At 37.3% G+C, this 22,163-nt stretch overlaps 1 protein-coding gene and 1 long non-coding RNA gene across 3 annotated transcripts; one reads left to right on the forward strand and one right to left on the reverse strand.

The window, feature by feature from the left end:
* Positions 1 to 578: 578 nt before the first annotated feature.
* On the forward strand, positions 579 to 7,099 carry LOC106071987 (uncharacterized). 2 transcript variants are annotated; one of them, XR_008778864.1, is made up of 3 exons: positions 579 to 853; positions 1,215 to 1,386; positions 3,695 to 7,099. It is a non-coding gene; the product is annotated as an uncharacterized LOC106071987 (long non-coding RNA). The 2 variants fall into 2 exon arrangements; XR_001218515.2 differs by lacking the exon at positions 579 to 853 and having other exon boundaries at positions 863 to 1,386.
* A 2,655-nt stretch (positions 7,100 to 9,754) lies between these two features.
* Positions 9,755 to 21,010, reverse strand: LOC129927235 (G surface protein, allelic form 156-like). The gene is made up of 2 exons (XM_056035107.1): positions 20,890 to 21,010; positions 9,755 to 18,710 (listed from the first exon to the last, which is right to left on the reverse strand). Exon 2 carries the CDS (start codon positions 18,674 to 18,676, stop codon positions 12,542 to 12,544), a length of 6,135 nt encoding a protein of 2,044 aa, XP_055891082.1. The 5' UTR covers positions 18,677 to 18,710; positions 20,890 to 21,010; the 3' UTR covers positions 9,755 to 12,541.
* Between the last annotated feature and the right edge of the window lie 1,153 nt (positions 21,011 to 22,163).

Consider the following 22,163-nt stretch of genomic DNA (forward strand, 5'->3'; position numbering starts at 1 on the left):
CTCAACTACTATTCAAAACACAATCTACTTCTAACATAAAGCCATGTTGGTCTCTTGTTCGCCTAGGTCTACTACGTCATTATTCTGTCTTACTACGTCATTACTTTTACCGTCGCTAAAACTATACACAATATATTTATCTAACAAAACTAACCTACTCTCTAAACTAGTACATTACAATAGATAGATATAGATAGATAGATAGATAGATTGATTGATTGATTGATTGATTGATTGATTGATTGATACATGCATGCACACATACGCATACACACATGTTAAAGATTTTGTTTTTTTAAAAGGAACCTTTTTAACACCACCTCCTCACCTTAGTAAAAATCCTGATCAAGCGAATGTATAAATCTACATTTTATAGCCTAATATTCCAAGGAAAGGCCTTTAGATATAGAATTAGAACATTAATTTATTCAACTCTTGAATGAATAATGCCTTCATGCGGAATTATCCGAAGACGTAATAGACCGTTTACGATAAATACTTTCTCGTTCTCAAGCCAAATTTTAATTTATTCCTTTTTTATTTTGAAAAATTATAACGATCAACTATAGTGTTCCCAGTGTGGCCAACGAGCTAGTTATTCTCAGCGATATACAGGGCCGGTCTTAGGCCACTGCAACCTATGCGGTCGCAGTGGGCCCCGCGCTTTTATAGGCCCCGCTAATTCTAGGTGTAATTAAGAAATTGCAATAAATATTCGAAAAATGAGCAGGAAATCTCCTGAATTTATTAAAATCTCCTGAAAACTTATAAAAAGTTATTGAAAAATAGACAAAATTGGCAAATTTTCACCTTAATAGGAAGTTCCAATACTTTATATGCCATAGGTTGCAAGGTTCGTAAAGTAAAGTTAATTTAATCGCAATTTTGTACTTTGTAAAGAATGAATAAAATTCAAAGTCGATTTTTTTTTCTAATACAAAATCTTCATTTTCACTTATTATCCATATTCCCACCCAGGTAGGCCCTGCGCAATGAGTTTCGCATAGGCCCCGCAATTGTTAGGACCGGCCCTGGCGATATACATTTCTATTACATTTCTATTAAGTTTCACAGAAAGTCATTTAGAGCCGTTTTCGTGATCCGTATCCGTATAAAACTCAACAAGAATCGATTCAAAAGTTGTGTAAAGAAGGAATTTTTTAAAGTATTTATTTAATGTTTGTCTTGTTTCTGTTTCTACTCATTGCAAGCAGATTTGGCATGTACTGAGTCTCAGAACTAGTTCCAGTGTTATGCAAATATCTCCAAGGTAAACACACTTTCATATAGTATATAATGTCTGGTACCAGGAACTGACAAACAGATAACAGTATTTGTAGACATTTTTATTTGCTGGTATATCATCAAATAAGACAAACAACAGAGGTAAGTGTATAGATTTATATGAATATCTTGTATGTGTCATTTCTTTGTGTTTTATTGTTTTGTTTTTCAGAAACTATTTTACTAAATCTGAATTGGTAAATAACTTTTGTTTAAAAATTAATAACCATCAGTCTTATAGAAAATGTATCCTGTCTTAACAAATTTTACTTTATTTTTTTTTAAAATCTTTTTTTTTTGTCATGGCACGTATATTTCACTGTTTTGCCGTTTTTTTTTTTTTTGTTTTTTTTTTTTTTGTTGTTTATTTTTAGTTTTAGTATACAAAAAGGTCGCAACGTTTTGATTACTCAAATAATAAATATTCAATTTGTATTAATGCAAAAGGACGAAGACAAATATAAACCAGAAGCTCCGTATATAAGTGTCTTCTTGAACTATATCTTGAACGTGCACTGTAGTGGCACCATCAATAATCACAAACATCTAAATAAAGGGAAAAGTGTTGTTGTTTTTTTAAGGGAAGAATTATAATTGTTGAAGCTTTGAATGAGAGATTGTCCCTTTACAGAACAATTAAATCAATTAGATAATCATTCATAAACATCAGTTAGGCCTGGTTCACATTTAACTTCATTGTGGGTGTCATGCGCATCTAGAGTTGCTTCTTGTGTGATGTTTCTCATTTGTGTACAATAATGGTTTGTGCGCTTTAGTTTCTAAGGACGCGCTTTGTTGATGTCATTTGCTTCTTTGCCTCTGTTGTGGTTGTGCCGATGGCGGATCTTTTTTTTTCAGGTGTTTTCTTCCCCGGTGTTGGGTAAGTTAGTTGATTTTACGTTAGTCTTCGCGGGGAAGATTTGAGATATTGTAATGACGGTCTCAGGAATGCGTATTTTTCTTGTTTAGGGAAGCAAGCTTGGGACTCTGTTGGAGTCAAGCCTGATTGTATGGTTTGGTTCTTGCATCCATGGCATAGTGAATGATTGTGTGTAGGCTTCGCGAGCACTGATTAAATTGTGGCACCGTGCTTAAGGTGTGCTATATTTCATTTGAATACAATGTATAACTTGTAGTTGCCTGTGTAAATGCTACCAATATTTATTCGTCATTTATACCACATCATATCCTTACTCCATTAACCTTTGTTTGTTGTATGCAATCTTGTTATTCACTAGTATACGTTAATATTTGTATTAGTCGTTCTTTGATACTCATTTAATAAATTGTTTGCTAGACTGTTAGGGTGCCCAGGCAGACGAGCCACGGCTAAATTACAACCCCGGCAGAAAGTTAATAACCAGCATTCAGGTGGAGAACCGGCATACCCTAGTTAAAAAAAACACCTGACAGTGGGGTCCAATTGCCGTATAAATCCTGTTTCTACCCTCTTCATTCATGATGCGGTCTTTGTGACACCTAGGATTTAACTATATCAGGTCGTCTGGAATGACGTTTTTGTGATGTGAGCACTAGAAAAGGTGAGCAGATTATTTTGGCTGTGTAGACTGAAGAGATTTAGATGAAACTACAAATTGGTATGACGTAATTCAAGTTATAAAATACAAATATGAAAGTGGAAGAAGAGAAATAGACGTGAGAGATGAGAGACACAAAGTGAATTAGATCTTGCTTATTGTAACATTAAATATGTGTCTGTATATGCATCTACTTTTAAGTTGAAAGCTTTACATATTTATAAGCAAGAGTTACATTCAAGTTTATTTCAAGGTCTGTATTAAGAATATAATACACTGAATACACTCACATCGGTATAGATGTACACGCTGTTTCAAGCTACAACCCTATGACCACCCATCAACAATTGACAAACTTGTAAATAAAAGATACTTTAACTTTAAACCTACAAACTTTTTCTGCTTAATGAATTTTTTTCCTTACAATTTTTATGAAATCTTAAAACTATTATTTATAAATCTGTCCCAATATTTTAATGTTACTAATTCAAACAAGGAATCGCGGTGGCTGAGAGGTAAAGCGCTTGGCTGCCAAATCGGGGGTCCTGGGTTCGAATCTTGGTGAAGACTGGGATTTTTTATTTCGGGATCTTTGGGCGCCTCTGAGTCTACCCAGCTCTAATGAGTACCTAATGAGTTGGGGAAAAGTAAAGGTGGTTGGTCTTTGTGCGGCCACATGACACCCTCGTTGACAGTAGGCCACAGAAACAGATGACCTTTACATCATCTGCCCTATAAACCACAAGGTTTGAAAGGGGAACTTTACTTTTTTTTTACTAATTCAAACGATGCTTAACATAACTGTATTCATTTTAAAGACTTAAATTAGCTTTTCCACTCATTACTGACATTTAAAAAAAAATTGTTTCCAGATCATTACTTTGTCAAGAGAATGGCGACCAACACCAAAAGTTTTACTTTGTTTTTGGCGCTGTCACTGCTAATAGGCCAGGAGAACGTCATGGCGGCAAATACTGGACGTGTCACTCTATCTTTAGACTGCTTGAACCAAGCATTCAGATGTTTGACAACGCAAAATTCACCCCAAGCATATTCCTATTACAGTACCAAGCAATATTGTTTAGCCTTAACCTACAACGACTATATCTTTAGCACTAAGACTTGTTTGCTAGACCAGAGCACTGGCAACACATGCACAGAAGACGAATACAACTCTATTAAAAGTCAAGTCTGTGGCGCATGCTCTCTGATAGCAGGAACAGCAACTCTGCTTGTAACTTTCATTGTGTATATCTTCAACAAGTAGTTGACTTTTAATATAATTTATACATCTCATAAAATAGAGACTGTGTGTTTGTGATATACTCAAATATTGTACACTGCTTTACATTGTCTGTCTGTTTCTATTATGTACGTAGATTAGTAGATAGATAGAATCATAATATACTTTTGCTAGGCTTGTACGAGTGCATGTTAATTGTTTGATTATGGCATAAACCGCCTGAATATAAGGCTTGCCTTAAGTGGTAGTGAATGGTGTTGTCTAGGGGGTTGAAGAGCTGGCGAGTCCAAACCCTAGTTCAGTCCATTGACAACATGAACACAGAAAACTCTAGCAGTGGAGCAATAGCTTACTCTCCAAGAAGACTCAACTCAATGGGATAGTAAATGAACAATTTATTGAACTATTTCACAGATGTACAGTCCTATCCTTGTGGATCATCAGACAAATCCAAAACTAATTACACCTCACAAGAAACTACCTATTTCCGATAGAAAAACCTTTCTTACTCAAACAAAGTCATATCACACACAGCAACGTCCAAGGCCAACAACTAGCTCTCTTCAAGGAACATCATTCGTTACAGAAGGCCCAACATTAACGAGCAACGTGTGAGCAATTTTCTTATCTTATATATTACAGACGTTACTTCAAAAAAGTAGAGCAATATACCCTACGCATTTCATGTGTCAATCTAGTCGTGCATGTTTTTAGTTGACTTAAACGCTGCAAAGTCGTTGGTTTTCCTGGTTGATTCAGGCAACTCCAGGGGCGGACTGGCTATATGGGCAAACGGGCTAATGCCCGGTGAGCGGTATCAAATTGGCCGATCTGGTGGCGACCAAAGAAAAAAAAAATTGAATGCAGACAACTTTTTTACAAAGTGACAGCAGCGAGACACAGATGCCCGAACACGTTTTTTTTTTAAATAATTACTACACTTTTTTACTACACTATACACTGTAGCCTACGTATTATCATTTGCAAAACGTTAGATTTTACTTTTTGCTATGCAAGAGCGGCATGAACTTCAAAACAGCTTTGATGTTTTTGAGGTTGTGTTTGGCCTAATCATTTAGCTGGTCGGCATGTACGTTGATGGCACTCCCTTTTTTTTTGCTCCTTCCCTCCCCCGTCTTTTGATGGTTCCATTGTCAGTTTACGAAAAAGAGGGATTAGAGAGCTCAAGTTATAAAACATTGATATAACGCAGAAAAATAAGGGGGGTTATTAGCTCTTTAACGGATACAATGGATACCAGCACACATAGAACTAGAAGGAAATGAGAAGGTTGACGCACTCGGCAAGAGTCGGAAAACAAACTCACAATTAAACATTGCACTCTATCCAGAAGAAATGAAGAAACTAATAGTATATAAAATAAATGAGAAATGGAAAAGACCTCATCCGAATCACGGAAAAGATGATGCCTATTATTAGCTATCCCGATAAGATCAACGTCTAATCTTACGAATCAGGACCGGACACAACAGAATGAGACAACATGTCCTTCAAAACTGTTTTCTTTACCATGAGGCATGTACAAGACACTGGCCCAAAAACACCCCAATAGAAAGAAAACTATATGGAGAGGTCCCTGATTTGGAAACTATTTCGCAGTTCATCTCATATATTGGTCTAGTCATCTGAACGTTTCAACATAAAAATGAGAACGAGGAAGAAGAAGCTCTATACCAATACTTAATAGGAATTAACTTTCACACACACAAAGCCGTGAAATTGCAAACCACCCAGCTTATTCACAACTCAATATGGGTATAGAGAATAGAGTTCTTCTTTCTGAGATTTGAACAGAAAAGTAAGTCTTCTTTTTGTTTATTTTTAAAAGCAAATATCTAAAAAAAAATAGGCCTACTACACTTACAAAAAATATTATTTAATTTTCTAAAAATCTAGATTTCAATCATTTTTGAGTGTTATAATTAATGGCAAACTTATGTTTATAGGTTGCCTGAGTCAGCCAGGAAAACCAATGACTTAGCATATTTTAAGTCACAGATCAACATGCATGACTATATTGAAACATGAAATGCGTAGGGCGTAATTATATTATTTTTGAAGAAACGTCTGTAATCTATAAGTAATAGCAAAAAGTTTCAAACTCATTAAGGCTGCTATTGTGTTTTTTATAGTTTTCAGACTACATACTTGTATAAATAAAATACATTATGTAATCCTACGCAAGCATATATTCAGTTTTCGATGCGTTATCAAACTTTATATATTTTGAAGAGAACTAGTCTTACACCTATAATATGACACATGGGCGTAGCCGGGAGGGGAGGGTTTAAATCATTACTTGCCTCAGACCTCATTGTCTGAAATGGAAACTTTACTTAATGCCCCAGTGCAGCCAACTTAAGCAAACTACAGTCACCGAATTTCCTAAGTGTAGTCAAAAGGGGTATTGTGGTTACTCTTCCCCTCTAATTCAAAAACTAAAACAAAACTACAGTTACCATTTTCTACGACTCCATCAATTAAGTGCAGTGAATTGCAGATTTGTTTTTTGAATTTTTTAGCGAAAGAGTAGCAAGCTAAATGCACTGTAGATACCTCAGAATATGCATTTTTTAAAGCTCAAAATAATAATGCCTGGATCCGGACCCAGCTGGGAGAGCTCACAGCTCACAGCACTCCCCCCCCCCCCCCCAGACTCCCTAGCTGTCCTTGGTGGTGAGTACTGTCTTTCCACTAATTAAAAGAAGAACCTATTCTAGGCTAAAAAAAAACGCCCGAAAGAATCAAAAGGTCAGAATGTAATGAAGATTAATTACATACATATACATTGCAGAGTTGAGTAGAACTCCCCCACACACACACACACCGAAAAAATCCTGACTACGCCCATGATGTGACATGCCATTCGTTTATGGGCCGGTTTATATGGTAATGCCCGGGCCGATTTTGATACCCAGTCCGCCCCTGGGCAACTCATTCCCTTTTCTAATGACACAAGGAAAGAAGTAGCACTTGCGCGAATTTGTTTGATGAAATAAGAAATGTACCACCATCTTTGTGTTTTTCTTTTTTTGAGTATTGCATTAGGTTTTGTTTTTCTGTTTGTAAATTATGGTTCAATCTTTTATGTATTATACCTACTTTATTTTGAATTCTTCTGCCCTGAAGTGTCTCTAAGTTGAGTAATTTAACTAGTGGTCTTACTCTATTCAAATTGGAATATTTGTTTGTTACAAATCTCACTGCTCTAGTTTGTACTTGGTCTAGTTTCTTTATGTTTTCAAGAGTTGGAGGATCCCACACAAAGGATACATATTCTAATAACGTTAAATAGCATTTTTGTTCTATGTTATTGTTTGATTTGTAAAACTTTCATTTAATGTTGCAACAAACCATTCGTCTCCACCGCCTACAGCTTGTGACGTTGCAGGTCAGTGTTCAGGCCTTCTAATGACGATTGGTCTCGCTCCAAGCCCTAACTCCAACTCGAACTCTCTCGATCTCCCGTTACCTACTCCTTTCAAACCTCACACCCCTCATACACGTCTGCAACCATTCACCTAGACCTGTTGACCAGGACCTCACCCCCTCATAATAGCCATGGTCAATGTTTAAGTACACGAGGTAGAATAAGATTCTAAATTTAGCCCTACCATGAATATAACCAAACATAGTTAGTAGCGTTATGTTTCTTCCTAATGAAATTTCGAATATTAAAATATTTGTTTCAAAAAAGATCACTTAAATTCCTCATTTTATTTAAGATGATTGACCATAAAAATTGAAAACATATATACATTCTGGCTATTCTATGCTTATTTATATTTATAGTCATATACATTAATATTTAATGATTATTATTTAATAATATCTATAATTATTATTTATTTTCATTTACCTTTAATATGTACAGCATTAAGCCATTACTATTTCATTTGTGATTTTTATATAAAGAAGCTGCGTTACAGATGAAACGATATCATTACAATGCTTCTGTTTTACTAGAATACAAAATTTGCTAAGGGAGTTTCTTAGTAAAACATATATTACACAAAAAAATTTGTTAAAACGTGATATGATAAAAAGAAATAATTTCTTTTCTTTTCCCATATATCAATCAGATTGACTGACCCTTATCCAGAAAAAAAAATATTTTAAGTACACACATAATGACATTTTTTTGCACCTGTGGACATTCAAATATTTGTCTCCCTTTAGTTGTGGTCCACATAAGAAATGCTTTGTTTTCTTCATAGTTTTCTCTATACCAAAAGTAATAGATTAAGTTTGAAATCAAGCTAATATGATATATAATAATAATAATACTAAAAATAATAATAATTATAAGGCTTGTCTTGGAAGATTAATAAGAAATGTAGTTAAGGGCTGTATCACAAGGTCCTCAGGGCTTACTTAATACCTTTCTTCAGGGAACAGTATCAGGAAGAAGAAGAAGAGGCAGACAGAAAAGAGCGATGGTAAGACGACATAAAATGAGAGGATCTCTCGTTGAAGAAGATTTTATTCAAGGCAAAAGACAGAGAGGAATAAAGAAAGACAACAGGGGCGTAGCTAGCAATTTTCCATCGTTTGGAGGCCCGGGGGGCCTGACTCCTTGGGGGCCCCTGCATTTTGCGAAATATTTAATTTTTAATGTAAAAAACACTCATTTGGGCCCTCTCGAGTGGGGGCCCGGGGGGATTTTCAAATTCTCCCCCCTCCTTCCCCACCTTAGCTTCGCCATTGAAAGACAAATTATTAGTGTAGCTCCAACGATTTCACGGATCGAAGGATAGGTTAAGGAAAGGTAAGGGAATCAATAGTTTTAATAAGATATTGACAGCTAAAGAGGAATATTTATAAATTATTTTATAGTTATTTACCTTATAATTTATAATGTGTCTTACATTTTAGTCATACATCTAAGTCAAATGTCTTAAATTGTAGACACAAGTCTTATAAAGTGTCTATCCTCTAGGAAAAAAAGATTATATTAGGCCTAATTATTATTATTATCATGGAAGTTTATTAAGTTTCAATCTGTGGCACTGCCAAAGTTGAGCTTCGTTAAAGGTAAACAAAATTCATGGTAGTCCATTTATCAGAGTAAACTAAGAAATTGTCTAACGACGTGGCAGGTCTGCAGCAGTTCTGCCCTTTGACAGTTAATAAAGATCCTCTTAGGAATGCTTAGGGCTTTGAATGTGTCTGTGAGATCAGTTGTCCATATCTCATCAGTTGATATAACAACAAGGTGTATTTAAATTTTAGACCGCTTCTATAGTCGCTTAATCACTAAGCTTAGGTTCCCATATTTGCTTTGATTCCCAATCGCACAAATTCACACTAGTCGACCGGCGGCGTAGCATACGCCGCTATTTTGCAGGGACGACCTTAGGCCACTGCAACCTATGCGACCGCAGTGGGCCCCGCACTTTTATAGGACCCGCGCTAATTCTAGGTGTATAAATTATTAAATTAAACCATTTTATAACCTATAACAGATTTCCCGTGGCCTCGTGTCGATTTAAAAGGAGGTCCTGGAAATCCCCTGAAATTGTAAAATATACGAAAAAGTCCTGAATGTATCCGGAAAGTATCAATATCTTTTGAAAACTCTTAGAAATCTCCTGAAATATATATACGAAAATTGTCATTTTGGGGTGTCATTCCATTAAAAGTAAGTAATCTTCTTTAAAACTGAATATAACTGAATATAACTTTTATTATAAATATACATCTATTTACCTTGAAAGGAAGTGTCTGCAAAAATACAAGTGAAATGACAATTTTAAACAGGATATATCTAAAAAAAAAAAATTAAACGTCTTTTCTTCCACACGTCTCCGGCTGCTCTCCCCTTAAAAATTTTACATATGCTGTATTTACTTGAATTACGACAGACCACCTCGGGGTTTCATCAGAAACATTTTAGTCTATACAACCAAAACATTCGCCCTACTTTCCAGACAGCTATACGCACACAGACTCTATAACAAAGTTCAAATTGTCAACGTGTTTCTTTAATGTACGTAGAGTAGGCCTAGTAGGTAGATCGAAATCCATTTTAAGGACTCGAATAGGGAGAAGTAAAGCTTAAATATAAATTTGCAAATTATTTTTAAAGTTGTTTAAAGATAGATATATAGCCTTAATCCTAGACCTAGATGGATTGAACAATTTTCATAACAAGTTTTGCTCATTACGCCTAATATGTCTAACAACCTTGTTTTAAGTTAAGTTCCCCTTTCAAACCATGTTGTCTATATGACAGAAGATGTAAAGTTCATCTGTTTCAGTGTCCTACGGTTAACGAGGGCGTTATGTGGCCAGCACAATGACCAACCGCCTTTACTTTTCCTCAGCTAATGTCAGGTACCCATTAAATCTGGTTGGACTTAGAGGCGCCCTAAAAAAAAACCGAAAAAAAAGTCCAGTTTTCACCAGGATTCGGAACCCTCCTGTTCGGAAGCCAAGCGCTTTACCACTCAGCCACCGCGCCTGTCAATGTATATGGTAGTAGGACATTTTGATGGTAAGAGATTCCCAATTCTAAGAGTTACACTTTATTCATTTAGTAATATTGATTATTATATAGTTTCAAAATTAACTAATATATCATTCCTATAGCTAACTACTTTCGATACATTATTATTTACACAATGCTTTTGAGGACAAGCATGAAAGGATGTCCGTTATAAAGCACACGATTTTTTGGCCCGATGGGAAAGAAATGCCCGTGCCGATATGGACACCCAGTCTGCCCTGAATAATAACGAGTAATTAATTGACTAATAAAATAATTTTTTATTGATATTCCTTTAGTTAGGTACAACAAAAAAATGTAATCAGAGATTGGATGTGATAGAAATAAAGTGTAGTGAGTTGATAGAAGCTTTGTAAAAACTGACCAGAGAGACAGACCGAGTGAGTTGATAGAAGCTTTGTAAAAACTGACCAGAGAGACAGACCGAGTGAGTTGATAGAAGCTTTGTAAAAACTGACCAGAGAGACAGACCGAGTGAGTTGATAGAAGCTTTGTAAAAACTGACCAGAGAGACAGACCGAGTGAGTTGATAGAAGCTTTGTAAAAACTGACCAGAGAGACAGACCGAGTGAGTTGATAGAAGCTTTGTAAAAACTGACCAGAGAGACAGACCGAGTGAGTTGATAGAAGCTTTGTAAAAACTGACCAGAGAGACAGACCGAGTGAGTTGATAGAAGCTTTGTAAAAACTGACCAGAGAGACAGACCGAGTGAGTTGATAGAAGCTTTGTAAAAACTGACCAGAGACAGACCGAGTGAGTTGATAGAAGCTTTGTAAAAACTGACCAGAGAGACAGACCGAGTGAGTTGATAGAAGCTTTGTAAAAACTGACCAGAGAGACAGGCCGAGTGAGTTGATAGAAACTTTGTAAAATCTGACCAGAGACAGACCGAGTGAGTTGATAGAAGCTTTGTAAAAACTGACCAGAAAGACAGACCGAGTGAGTTGATAGAAACTTTGTAAAAACTGACCAGAGAGACAGACCGAGTGAGTTGATAGAAGCTTTGTAAAAACTGATCAGAGAGACAGACCGAGTGAGTTGATAGAAGCTTTGTAAAAACTGACCAGAGACAGACCGAGTGAGTTGATAGAAGCTTTGTAAAAACTGATCAGAGAGACAGACCGAGTGAGTTGATAGAAGCTTTGTAAAAACTGATCAGAGAGACAGGCCGAGTGAGTTGATAGAAGCTTTGTAAAAACTGATCAGAGAGACAGGCCGAGTGAGTTGATAGAAGCTTTGTAAAAACTGACCAGAGAGACAGACCGAGTGAGTTGATAGAAGCTTTGTAAAAACTGACCAGAGAGACAGGCCGAGTGAGTTGATAGAAGCTTTGTAAAAACTGACCAGAGAGACAGGCCGAGTGAGTTGATAGAAGCTTTGTAAAAACTGACCAGAGAGACAGGCCGAGTGAGTTGATAGAAGCTTTGTAAAAACTGACCAGAGAGACAGACCGAGTGAGTTGATAGAAGCTTTGTAAAAACTGATCAGAGAGACAGGCCGAGTGAGTTGATAGAAGCTTTGTAAAAACTGACCAGAGAGACAGACCGAGTGAGTTGATAGAAGCTTTGTAAAAACTGATCAGAGAGACAGACCGAATGAGTTGATAGAAGCTTTGTAAAAACTGACCAGAGAGACAGACCGAGTGAGTTGATAGAAGCTTTGTAAAAACTGACCAGAGAGACAGACCGAGTGATTTGATAGAAGCTTTCTAAAAACTGACCAGAGAGACAGACCGAGTGAGTTGATAGAAGCTTTGTAAAAACTGACATATTGTCGGTTAATAGTTAGAAGGGTAAAAAGAAAGTTTTTAAACTTAATTATCACCATTATTTCTACTATTCTATTTGTAGCAGTTTAGGAAAATGCGTTGCATTTTAATTAAGGTAAAATATTAATTTTAAAGCAATACGTTGGATTTCAACAACCTAAGTTTGCTGACAGCGTAATTACAATTTTTTCAAGAGAATAACAAAGGAAGATATGACAAGAGATAAAGTCCCAGAAATAAGAGAACTTCCTCTACACGCAGCTTGTGTTACCATGTTGTACTCGCGCTGTGTACAACCGCTGTCTGCATCCAGACATGTCTTTGAAGAGATACTTAAAAATTGCAGGGCTTCACAATATCTTGAAGACATATACAAATTTTTTACGGTGTTGTCTTTGGCTATACAGCTTGAAATTTGTGATCTACATTGCTGACTACTCGATACAAGAGCAATGCTAACGTTTTCGCCAGCAGTATTCTCGACTGTTGTAGAACTTGTTCCACAAGCAGCATTTCTCAATCTGAAGTACTCGGTCAGAGTACAGCCTCTGTTTTCGACAAGACAAATCAAAAAAGCGAAACTTGGTGTTGAGTATCTAATGGCTTCACAATATTTTAAAGACGTGTACAACTTTTGGACCGTAATATCTAAGGCTATACAGCTTGTAACTTGTGATTGACATTGTTGACTGGTAGACGCAAGGGCTGTCTCCACGTCTTTGGTATCATTATGGTTAGTTGTTAAATTTGTTCCACAAGCAGCATTCCTCACGCTGTCGTACTCGCTCTGGGTACAGCCACTGTTTATGACCAGACACGTCTGAGAAGAGAAACTAGCAGTTAAATATTGCATGGCTTCACAATATTTGGAAGACATGTACAAATTCGTGACCGTTGTATCTCTGACTATACAGTTTGAAATTTGCAATCTACATTGCTGACTACTCGATACAAGAGCTATGCTAACGTTTTCAGCCCTATCCAGACCAGTAGTTGAATTGGTGCCACAAGCAGCGTTTCTCAATCTGAAGTACTCGGTCAGAGTACAGCCTCTGTTTTCGACAAGACAAATCAAAAAAGCGAAACTTGGTGTTGAGTATCTAATGGCTTCACAATATTTTAAAGACGTGTACAAATTTTGGACCGCGATATCTAAGGCTGTACAGCTTGTAACTTGTGATTGACATTGTTGACTGGTAGACGCAAGGGCTGTCTCCACGTCTTTGGTATCATTATGGTTAGTTGTTAAATTTGTTCCACAAGCAGCATTCCTCACGCTGTCGTACTCGCTCTGGGTACAGCCACTGTTTATGACAAGACACGTCTGAGAAGAGAAACTGGCAGTTGAATATTGCATGGCTTCACAATATTTGGAAGACATGTACAAATTATTGACCGATGTATCTCTGACTATACAGTTTGAAATTTGCAATCTACATTGCTGACTACTCGATACAAGAGCTATGCTAACGTTTTCAGCCCTATCCAGACCAGTAGTTGAATTGGTGCCACAAGCAGCATTTCTCAGTCTGAAGTACTCATTCAGAGTGCAGCCATTGTCTTTGACCAAGCATGTCAGAGAAACGAAACTGGGCGTTGAGTATCTAATGGCTTCACAATATTTTAAAGACGTGTACAACTTTTGGACCGCGATATCTAAGGCTGTACAGCTTGTAACTTGTGATTGACATTGTTGATTGGTAGATGCAAGAGCCGTCTCCACGTCTTTGGTACCATTATGGTTAGTTGTTAAATTTGTTCCACAAGCAGCATTCCTCACGCTGTCGTACTCGCTCTGGGTACAGCCACTGTTTATGACAAGACACGTCTGAGAAGAGAAACTGGCAGTTGAATATTGCATGGCTTCACAATATTTGGAAGACATGTACAAATTCGTGACCGTTGTATCTCTGAGTATACAGTTTGAAATTTGCAATCTACATTGCTGACTACTCGATACAAGAGCTATGCTAACGTTTTCAGCCCTATCCAGACCAGTAGTTGAATTGGTGCCACAAGCAGCATTTCTCAGTCTGAAGTACTCATTCAGAGTGCAGCCATTGTCTTTGACCAAGCATGTCAGAGAAGCGAAACTGGGCGTTGAGTATCTAATGGCTTCACAATATTTTAAAGACGTGTACAACTTTTGGACCGCGATATCTAAGGCTGTACAGCTTGTAACTTGTGATTGACATTGTTGATTGGTAGATGCAAGAGCCGTCTCCACGTCTTTGGTACCATTATGGTTAGTTGTTAAATTTGTTCCACAAGCAGCATTCCTCACGCTGTCGTACTCGCTCTGGGTACAGCCACTGTTTATGACAAGACACGTCTGAGAAGAGAAACTGGCAGTTGAATATTGCATGGCTTCACAATATTTGGAAGACATGTACAAATTCGTGACGGCTGTATCTCTGACTATACAGTTTGAAATTTGCAATCTACATTGCTGACTACTCGATACAAGAGCTATGCTAACGTTTTCAGCCCTATCCAGACCAGTAGTTGAATTGGTGCCACAAGCAGCATTTCTCAGTCTGAAGTACTCGGTCAGAGTGCAGCCATTGTCTTTGACCAAGCATGTCAGAGAAGCGAAACTGGGCGTTGAGTATCTAACGGCTTCACAATATTTTAAAGACGTGTACAAATTTTGGACCGCGATATCTAAGGCTGTACAGCTTGTAACTTGTGATTGACATTGTTGATTGGTAGATGCAAGAGCCGTCTCCACGTCTTTGGTATCATTATGGTTAGTTGTTAAATTTGTTCCACAAGCAGCATTCCTCACGCTGTCGTACTCGCTCTGGGTACAGCCACTGTTTATGACAAGACACGTCTGAGAAGAGAAACTGGCAGTTGAATATTGCATGGCTTCACAATATTTGGAAGACATGTACAAATTCGTGACCGTTGTATCTCTGAGTATACAGTTTGAAATTTGCAATCTACATTGCTGACTACTCGATACAAGAGCTATGCTAACATTTTCAGCCCTATCCAGACCAGTAGTTGAATTGGTGCCACAAGCAGCATTTCTCAGTCTGAAGTACTCATTCAGAGTGCAGCCATTGTCTTTGACCAAGCATGTCAGAGAAGCGAAACTGGGCGTTGAGTATCTAATGGCTTCACAATATTTTAAAGACGTGTACATATTTTGGACCGTTATATCTAAGGCTGTACAGCTTGTAACTTGTGATTGACATTGTTGATTGGTAGATGCAAGAGCCGTCTCCACGTCTTTGGTATCATTATGGTTAGTTGTTAAATTTGTTCCGCAAGCAGCATTCCTCACGCTGTCGTACTCGCTCTGGGTACAGCCACTGTTTATGACAAGACACGTCTGAGAAGAGAAACTGGCAGTTGAATATTGCATGGCTTCACAATATTTGGAAGACATGTACAAATTCGTGACGGCTGTATCTCTGACTATACAGTTTGAAATTTGCAATCTACATTGCTGACTACTCGATACAAGAGCTATGCTAACGTTTTCAGCCCTATCCAGACCAGTAGTTGAATTGGTGCCACAAGCAGCATTTCTCAGTCTGAAGTACTCGGTCAGAGTGCAGCCATTGTCTTTGACCAAGCATGTCAGAGAAGCGAAACTGGGCGTTGAGTATCTAACGGCTTCACAATATTTTAAAGACGTGTACAAATTTTGGACCGCGATATCTAAGGCTGTACAGCTTGTAACTTGTGATTGACATTGTTGATTGGTAGATGCAAGAGCCGTCTCCACGTCTTTGGTATCATTATGGTTAGTTGTTAAATTTGTTCCACAAGCAGCATTCCTCACGCTGTCGTACTCGCTCTGGGTACAGCCACTGTTTATGACAAGACACGTCTGAGAAGAGAAACTGGCAGTTGAATATTGCATGGCTTCACAATATTTGGAAGACATGTACAAATTCGTGACCGTTGTATCTCTGAGTATACAGTTTGAAATTTGCAATCTACATTGCTGACTACTCGATACAAGAGCTATGCTAACATTTTCAGCCCTATCCAGACCAGTAGTTGAATTGGTGCCACAAGCAGCATTTCTCAGTCTGAAGTACTCATTCAGAGTGCAGCCATTGTCTTTGACCAAGCATGTCAGAGAAGCGAAACTGGGCGTTGAGTATCTAATGGCTTCACAATATTTTAAAGACGTGTACATATTTTGGACCGTTATATCTAAGGCTGTACAGCTTGTAACTTGTGATTGACATTGTTGATTGGTAGATGCAAGAGCCGTCTCCACGTCTTTGGTATCATTATGGTTAGTTGTTAAATTTGTTCCACAAGCAGCATTCCTCACGCTGTCGTACTCGCTCTGGGTACAGCCACTGTTTATGACAAGACACGTCTGAGAAGAGAAACTGGCAGTTGAATATTGCATGGCTTCACAATATTTGGAAGACATGTACAAATTCGTGACGGCTGTATCTCTGACTATACAGTTTGAAATTTGCAATCTACATTGCTGACTACTCGATACAAGAGCTATGCTAACGTTTTCAGCCCTATCCAGACCAGTAGTTGAATTGGTGCCACAAGCAGCATTTCTCAGTCTGAAGTACTCGGTCAGAGTGCAGCCATTGTCTTTGACCAAGCATGTCAGAGAAGCGAAACTGGGCGTTGAGTATCTAACGGCTTCACAATATTTTAAAGACGTGTACAAATTTTGGACCGCGATATCTAAGGCTGTACAGCTTGTAACTTGTGATTGACATTGTTGATTGGTAGATGCAAGAGCCGTCTCCACGTCTTTGGTATCATTATGGTTAGTTGTTAAATTTGTTCCACAAGCAGCATTCCTCACGCTGTCGTACTCGCTCTGGGTACAGCCACTGTTTATGACAAGACACGTCTGAGAAGAGAAACTGGCAGTTGAATATTGCATGGCTTCACAATATTTGGAAGACATGTACAAATTCGTGACCGTTGTATCTCTGAGTATACAGTTTGAAATTTGCAATCTACATTGCTGACTACTCGATACAAGAGCTATGCTAACATTTTCAGCCCTATCCAGACCAGTAGTTGAATTGGTGCCACAAGCAGCATTTCTCAGTCTGAAGTACTCATTCAGAGTGCAGCCATTGTCTTTGACCAAGCATGTCAGAGAAGCGAAACTGGGCGTTGAGTATCTAATGGCTTCACAATATTTTAAAGACGTGTACATATTTTGGACCGTTATATCTAAGGCTGTACAGCTTGTAACTTGTGATTGACATTGTTGATTGGTAGATGCAAGAGCCGTCTCCACGTCTTTGGTATCATTATGGTTAGTTGTTAAATTTGTTCCACAAGCAGCATTCCTCACGCTGTCGTACTCGCTCTGGGTACAGCCACTAATTATGACCAGACACGTCTGAGAAGAGAAACTGGCAGTTGAATATTGCATGGCTTCACAATATTTGGAAGACATGTACAAATTCGTGACCGTTTTATCTCTGACTATACAGTTTGAAATTTGCAATCTACATTGCTGACTACTCGATACAAGAGCTATGCTAACGTTTTCAGCCCTATCCAGACCAGTAGTTGAATTGGTGCCACAAGCAGCATTTCTCAGTCTGAAGTACTCATTCAGAGTGCAGCCATTGTCTTTGACCAAGCATGTCAGAGAAGCGAAACTGGGCGTTGAGTATCTAATGGCTTCACAATATTTTAAAGACGTGTACAAATTTTGGACCGTTATATCTAAGGCTGTACAGCTTGTAACTTGTGATTGACATTGTTGACTGGTAGACGCAAGGGCTGTCTCCACGTCTTTGGTACCATTATGGTTAGTTGTTAAATTTGTTCCACAAGCAGCATTCCTCACGCTGTCGTACTCGCTCTGGGTACAGCCACTGTTTATGACCAGACACGTCTGAGAAGAGAAACTGGCAGTTGAATATTGCATGGCTTCACAATATTTGGAAGACATGTACAATTTCGTGACGGCTGTATCTCTGACTATACAGTTTGAAATTTGCAATCTACATTGCTGACTACTCGATACAAGAGCTATGCTAACATTTTCAGCCCTATCCAGACCAGTAGTTGAATTGGTGCCACAAGCAGCATTTCTCAGTCTGAAGTACTCGGTCAGAGTGCAGCCATTGTCTTCGACCAAGCAAGTCAGAGAAGCGAAACTGGGCGTTGAGTATCTAACGGCTTCACAATATTTTGAAGAATAGTAAAATAAATTAACTGCGCTGTTTAAGACTGTACAGCTTGTAACTTGTGATTGACATTGTTGACTGGTAGATGCAAGAGCTGTCTCCACGTCTTCGGAAACAACTTTCCCTAACAATCCCAGAACAAGTGCGAAGTAGAGCATTCTTTGATTTATGTTCTTTTTTTTATATTTAATTCTGCGAAGAAGATAAAGTGAAAAAATGCACAATTAAAAGGAGAAGATAACTTAACACGTAATGGTAATGAATGAAACTAAAGCTAACATCCTATATCAGGGGTTCTCAACATTTGGATCGCGACCCCTTTGGGGGTTGAATGACCATTTGCCTGGGGTCGCCTAAGGCCATCGGAAATTTTTGTTTTGCGTTTAATTTACATTGAGAATTTGTTTGTTTTTAGTCATTCCTTATGTGTTGTAACAAACACATTTGTACCATGGATGGTTTAGGGAGACATGTTTAGAAACATGAACATATTATCAGACGATACAGAGGGTACATTTAGTGAGTGTAACATCATTGCTTGAAGGTAAAATATTTTTCCATTAGTAGTTACCTCTGTTTTCAAACACTTTGCTTAACTCCATTGAGGAATCTAACATTATTTCAATGGTGTAGATTGGTCTTAAAACTATTAATGAAAACTAGTATTACCTAATCGTTTTCTAGTCCATGTTATTGAAGGTATTATATTCATATGGAACAATCCCAGGAACATGGATCTCCATCAAAAGAATGTTAGAAAAAAATATAATGACAATATTTTGCGGTATGTTTTTATAAAGTCAGAGCAGACTGAGACGTCTAAACTTTAGCGAAAAGATAATAAATGAAAAACTGCCTTGGAATCCCCATATTGATGAAACCTTAAAAAAAATCAAACAAAGCTCTTTTGTATATTAATTATTTTTGAAGTAACGTCTGTATTATATAAGATAAGATAATATAATCAGCTTACATTGTAATTCACTAAATAAACAATCACCTAGCCTAGTCCTAAAGTTATGTGTTGTCTAAGATGTGTCGCTTAACTCTCTTTCTTTGTTTCTCTCTCCTACTCTCTCTTTCGCTCTCTTTCTATTGTTTTAACGAAGATAAGCTTCTATTTAACAACATTGAAAAACTTCATGATAAAATCGTAAAGTTTTTTCTTTTGCTGTGTTAGCTCTTTAAATATTGTTTTTTCTGATTTTCTTGCTGTGTGAGGTATTGATTGAAATATATAAAATGTTTTTAAAAAAAAACTCTTTAAAATTTATTTTTTGATACATTTTAACGAACATAGAATGTTATTTAAATATTTAAATATAATTTTGCAGTGTGTCCTGCACCTTCATAGGACTGACGCTATCTAAGTGTATAGTAAATTATTAAGTTAAACCATTTTATAACTTATAACAGATTTTCCGCGGCCTCTTGATTTACCAGGAAAATTGAAAATTAATTTATTAAAATTATTGAATATATAATGCATGGACGCCCGCAGGGGGGTACATGGTGGTGCACTTGCACCCCCTGGATTCTAACTAAATCTACATCTACGTATTAAAAAAACAGATCTGGACGATGAATTTCATTATATAATTTTTTTTTAATTGGCTAAAATGTGACTACTCAGAATTCAGAGGCGTGCTCGTACATGTTTGGCCATCAATTCCTGATACGCCTAGGCTAATTTACTACTACATTAACCAATTGCTATTTAGAAGTTAATTGATTTGGTGGTATTAAAAAATGGCTAGTATTTAGCTACTGAGAATCCATTTGCACCCCCTTGCTCCCCCGTCCCCTCGACTTCTTGGTCACAATGGTTAAGCCCGGCCCTGCTATTTAGTGACGAGGGAATACTATTTGTTATCCCCCCCCCTCTTTTTTTTCGAGGGGTAACTCTAGTATTTGAAAGAGTGATCTTTCCTTTACTTTTTGTCCAAACTGTTGAGCCATGAAGAGAATTATATAGAGAGATTATAGTCGCCTACATAATAAATTGATGTGTTTCTATCGTGTATATAATTTGTCCCATAGATCTGTTAGGGGAACTTTACTACTTAGTTCCATTCTCTATTTACTATTCTTTACTATTTTACTACTTAATTAAATGTCCCATTCTCTAACTAAAAATCAGAAAGCCGAAGAATGAAATTCTAATAGCAAGTAATGTTAAGAGTGTTCTAAATTAACTATCCCATGGTTACAATGTCTAGCCATACCACACACTCTTGACGTTTTGCGCAGGTTAAAGTAAGAAGATGTTATAGTTTACGTTTTCTGAACACACTAATAGTACACACTAATAGTACACACTAATAGTACACACTAACAGTAGTTGAACTAATGTCAACGTAATCCAGCGAACCTGTCAAGAAATACGTTTCATTCTCCACAGTAGAAAGTCTTGAAAGTCTTGAAAGTTTCTTTTTCGTCCTTTCGTAGATGTGTACACATTTAGTGAGTTTTTAAAGGGAGGTAACAGAAGATAGTATGCATCCCGGATTTGAAATCATTCATCCTGATCAAACTTCCCCCAGAAACATTGTTTTATTATATTTGCTTTCACCGTTGTGATGTTTTCTCTAAATGATAATTGCAGTAATAAACCTGGTGTAAAAGAACACACAATACAAACAAAACTGTTTGGGAGTGCCACGATTTATCAATCGAAACAATAGAGCAAAGTTGATTTATATATGTGTGTGTGTGTTCTTTATACAAACTCTGATGCATTCCCTTAGGGTCCTTTATTCAGTAGAAATAGTATTTGATATTGTTTTAACACGGCGAACTTTTAGGGTGATATTTTATTTGAATTATATAGTAAAGCAATGTTAAGCAATGTTTTAATTATCAGTAACATTTGTAGATCAAATAATATTTTTGTTTACTAGCTCAAAATAGTTAAAGCAATTATCTGTTTTTCTTGGTGTACTGTGTAGGATTACTGAATAAATCCTCTCACTTAGCACAGAATTGGTAAGAATCGTATGCAATCAATAAGAAAACAAGGTTTTGAAATCAATTTCTCTCTTATTAAAAAAAAGGTAAAGAGAACTTGAGATCTATAGGGCAGATGATGTTAAAGTCATCTGTTTCTTTGGCCGACGTTTAACGAGCAGGGTGTCATGTGGCCAGCACAACGACTATCCGCATTTCCTTTCCCCAACAAAAGTCAGGTAACCACTTAGCCACCGTGCCCCCTACCCTATTTTAATTATGCTATTCAATTATTTTTGAGATTTGAATACTTAACGTGCAATTTCGAGTAAAACGTTACAGGAAAAATGATTCACATATGAATAACAAAATTATAGTGAAACCATTACTAACGTTATCATTTCTTCCTGCAGGCAAAATGTACTTGATAGACGACGATAACGTTCAATGCTAGACTTATTACGATTCACGGTCAGTGTAAGGAGAGTATCTTTTTTCCAATACAAAATTATTTTGAATATAGATTTGTAGCTAACATACAATTCTTATTAACATGAATTGGCCACATACCATTAGACAACAAAAGCGTACACGTCTCAGACGAGCAGAAGTCCTAGCCTCTGAAAAAAGACATTTGGAGAGCTCTCACGAAGGCCGCGGAACACACGTTTAAGGCCCAGATGAAAGATCTTGTATAGG

The sequence above is a fragment of the Biomphalaria glabrata genome, chromosome 7 (genome assembly GCF_947242115.1).
Source record: "Biomphalaria glabrata chromosome 7, xgBioGlab47.1, whole genome shotgun sequence".
Classification (NCBI taxonomy): Eukaryota; Metazoa; Mollusca; class Gastropoda; family Planorbidae; genus Biomphalaria; species Biomphalaria glabrata.

Coding starts and splice junctions, on each gene's coding strand:
- LOC129927235 (XM_056035107.1), bottom strand. CDS start 18,676: ATGCTCTACTTCGCACTTGTTCTGGGATTGTTAGGGAAAGTTGTTTCC.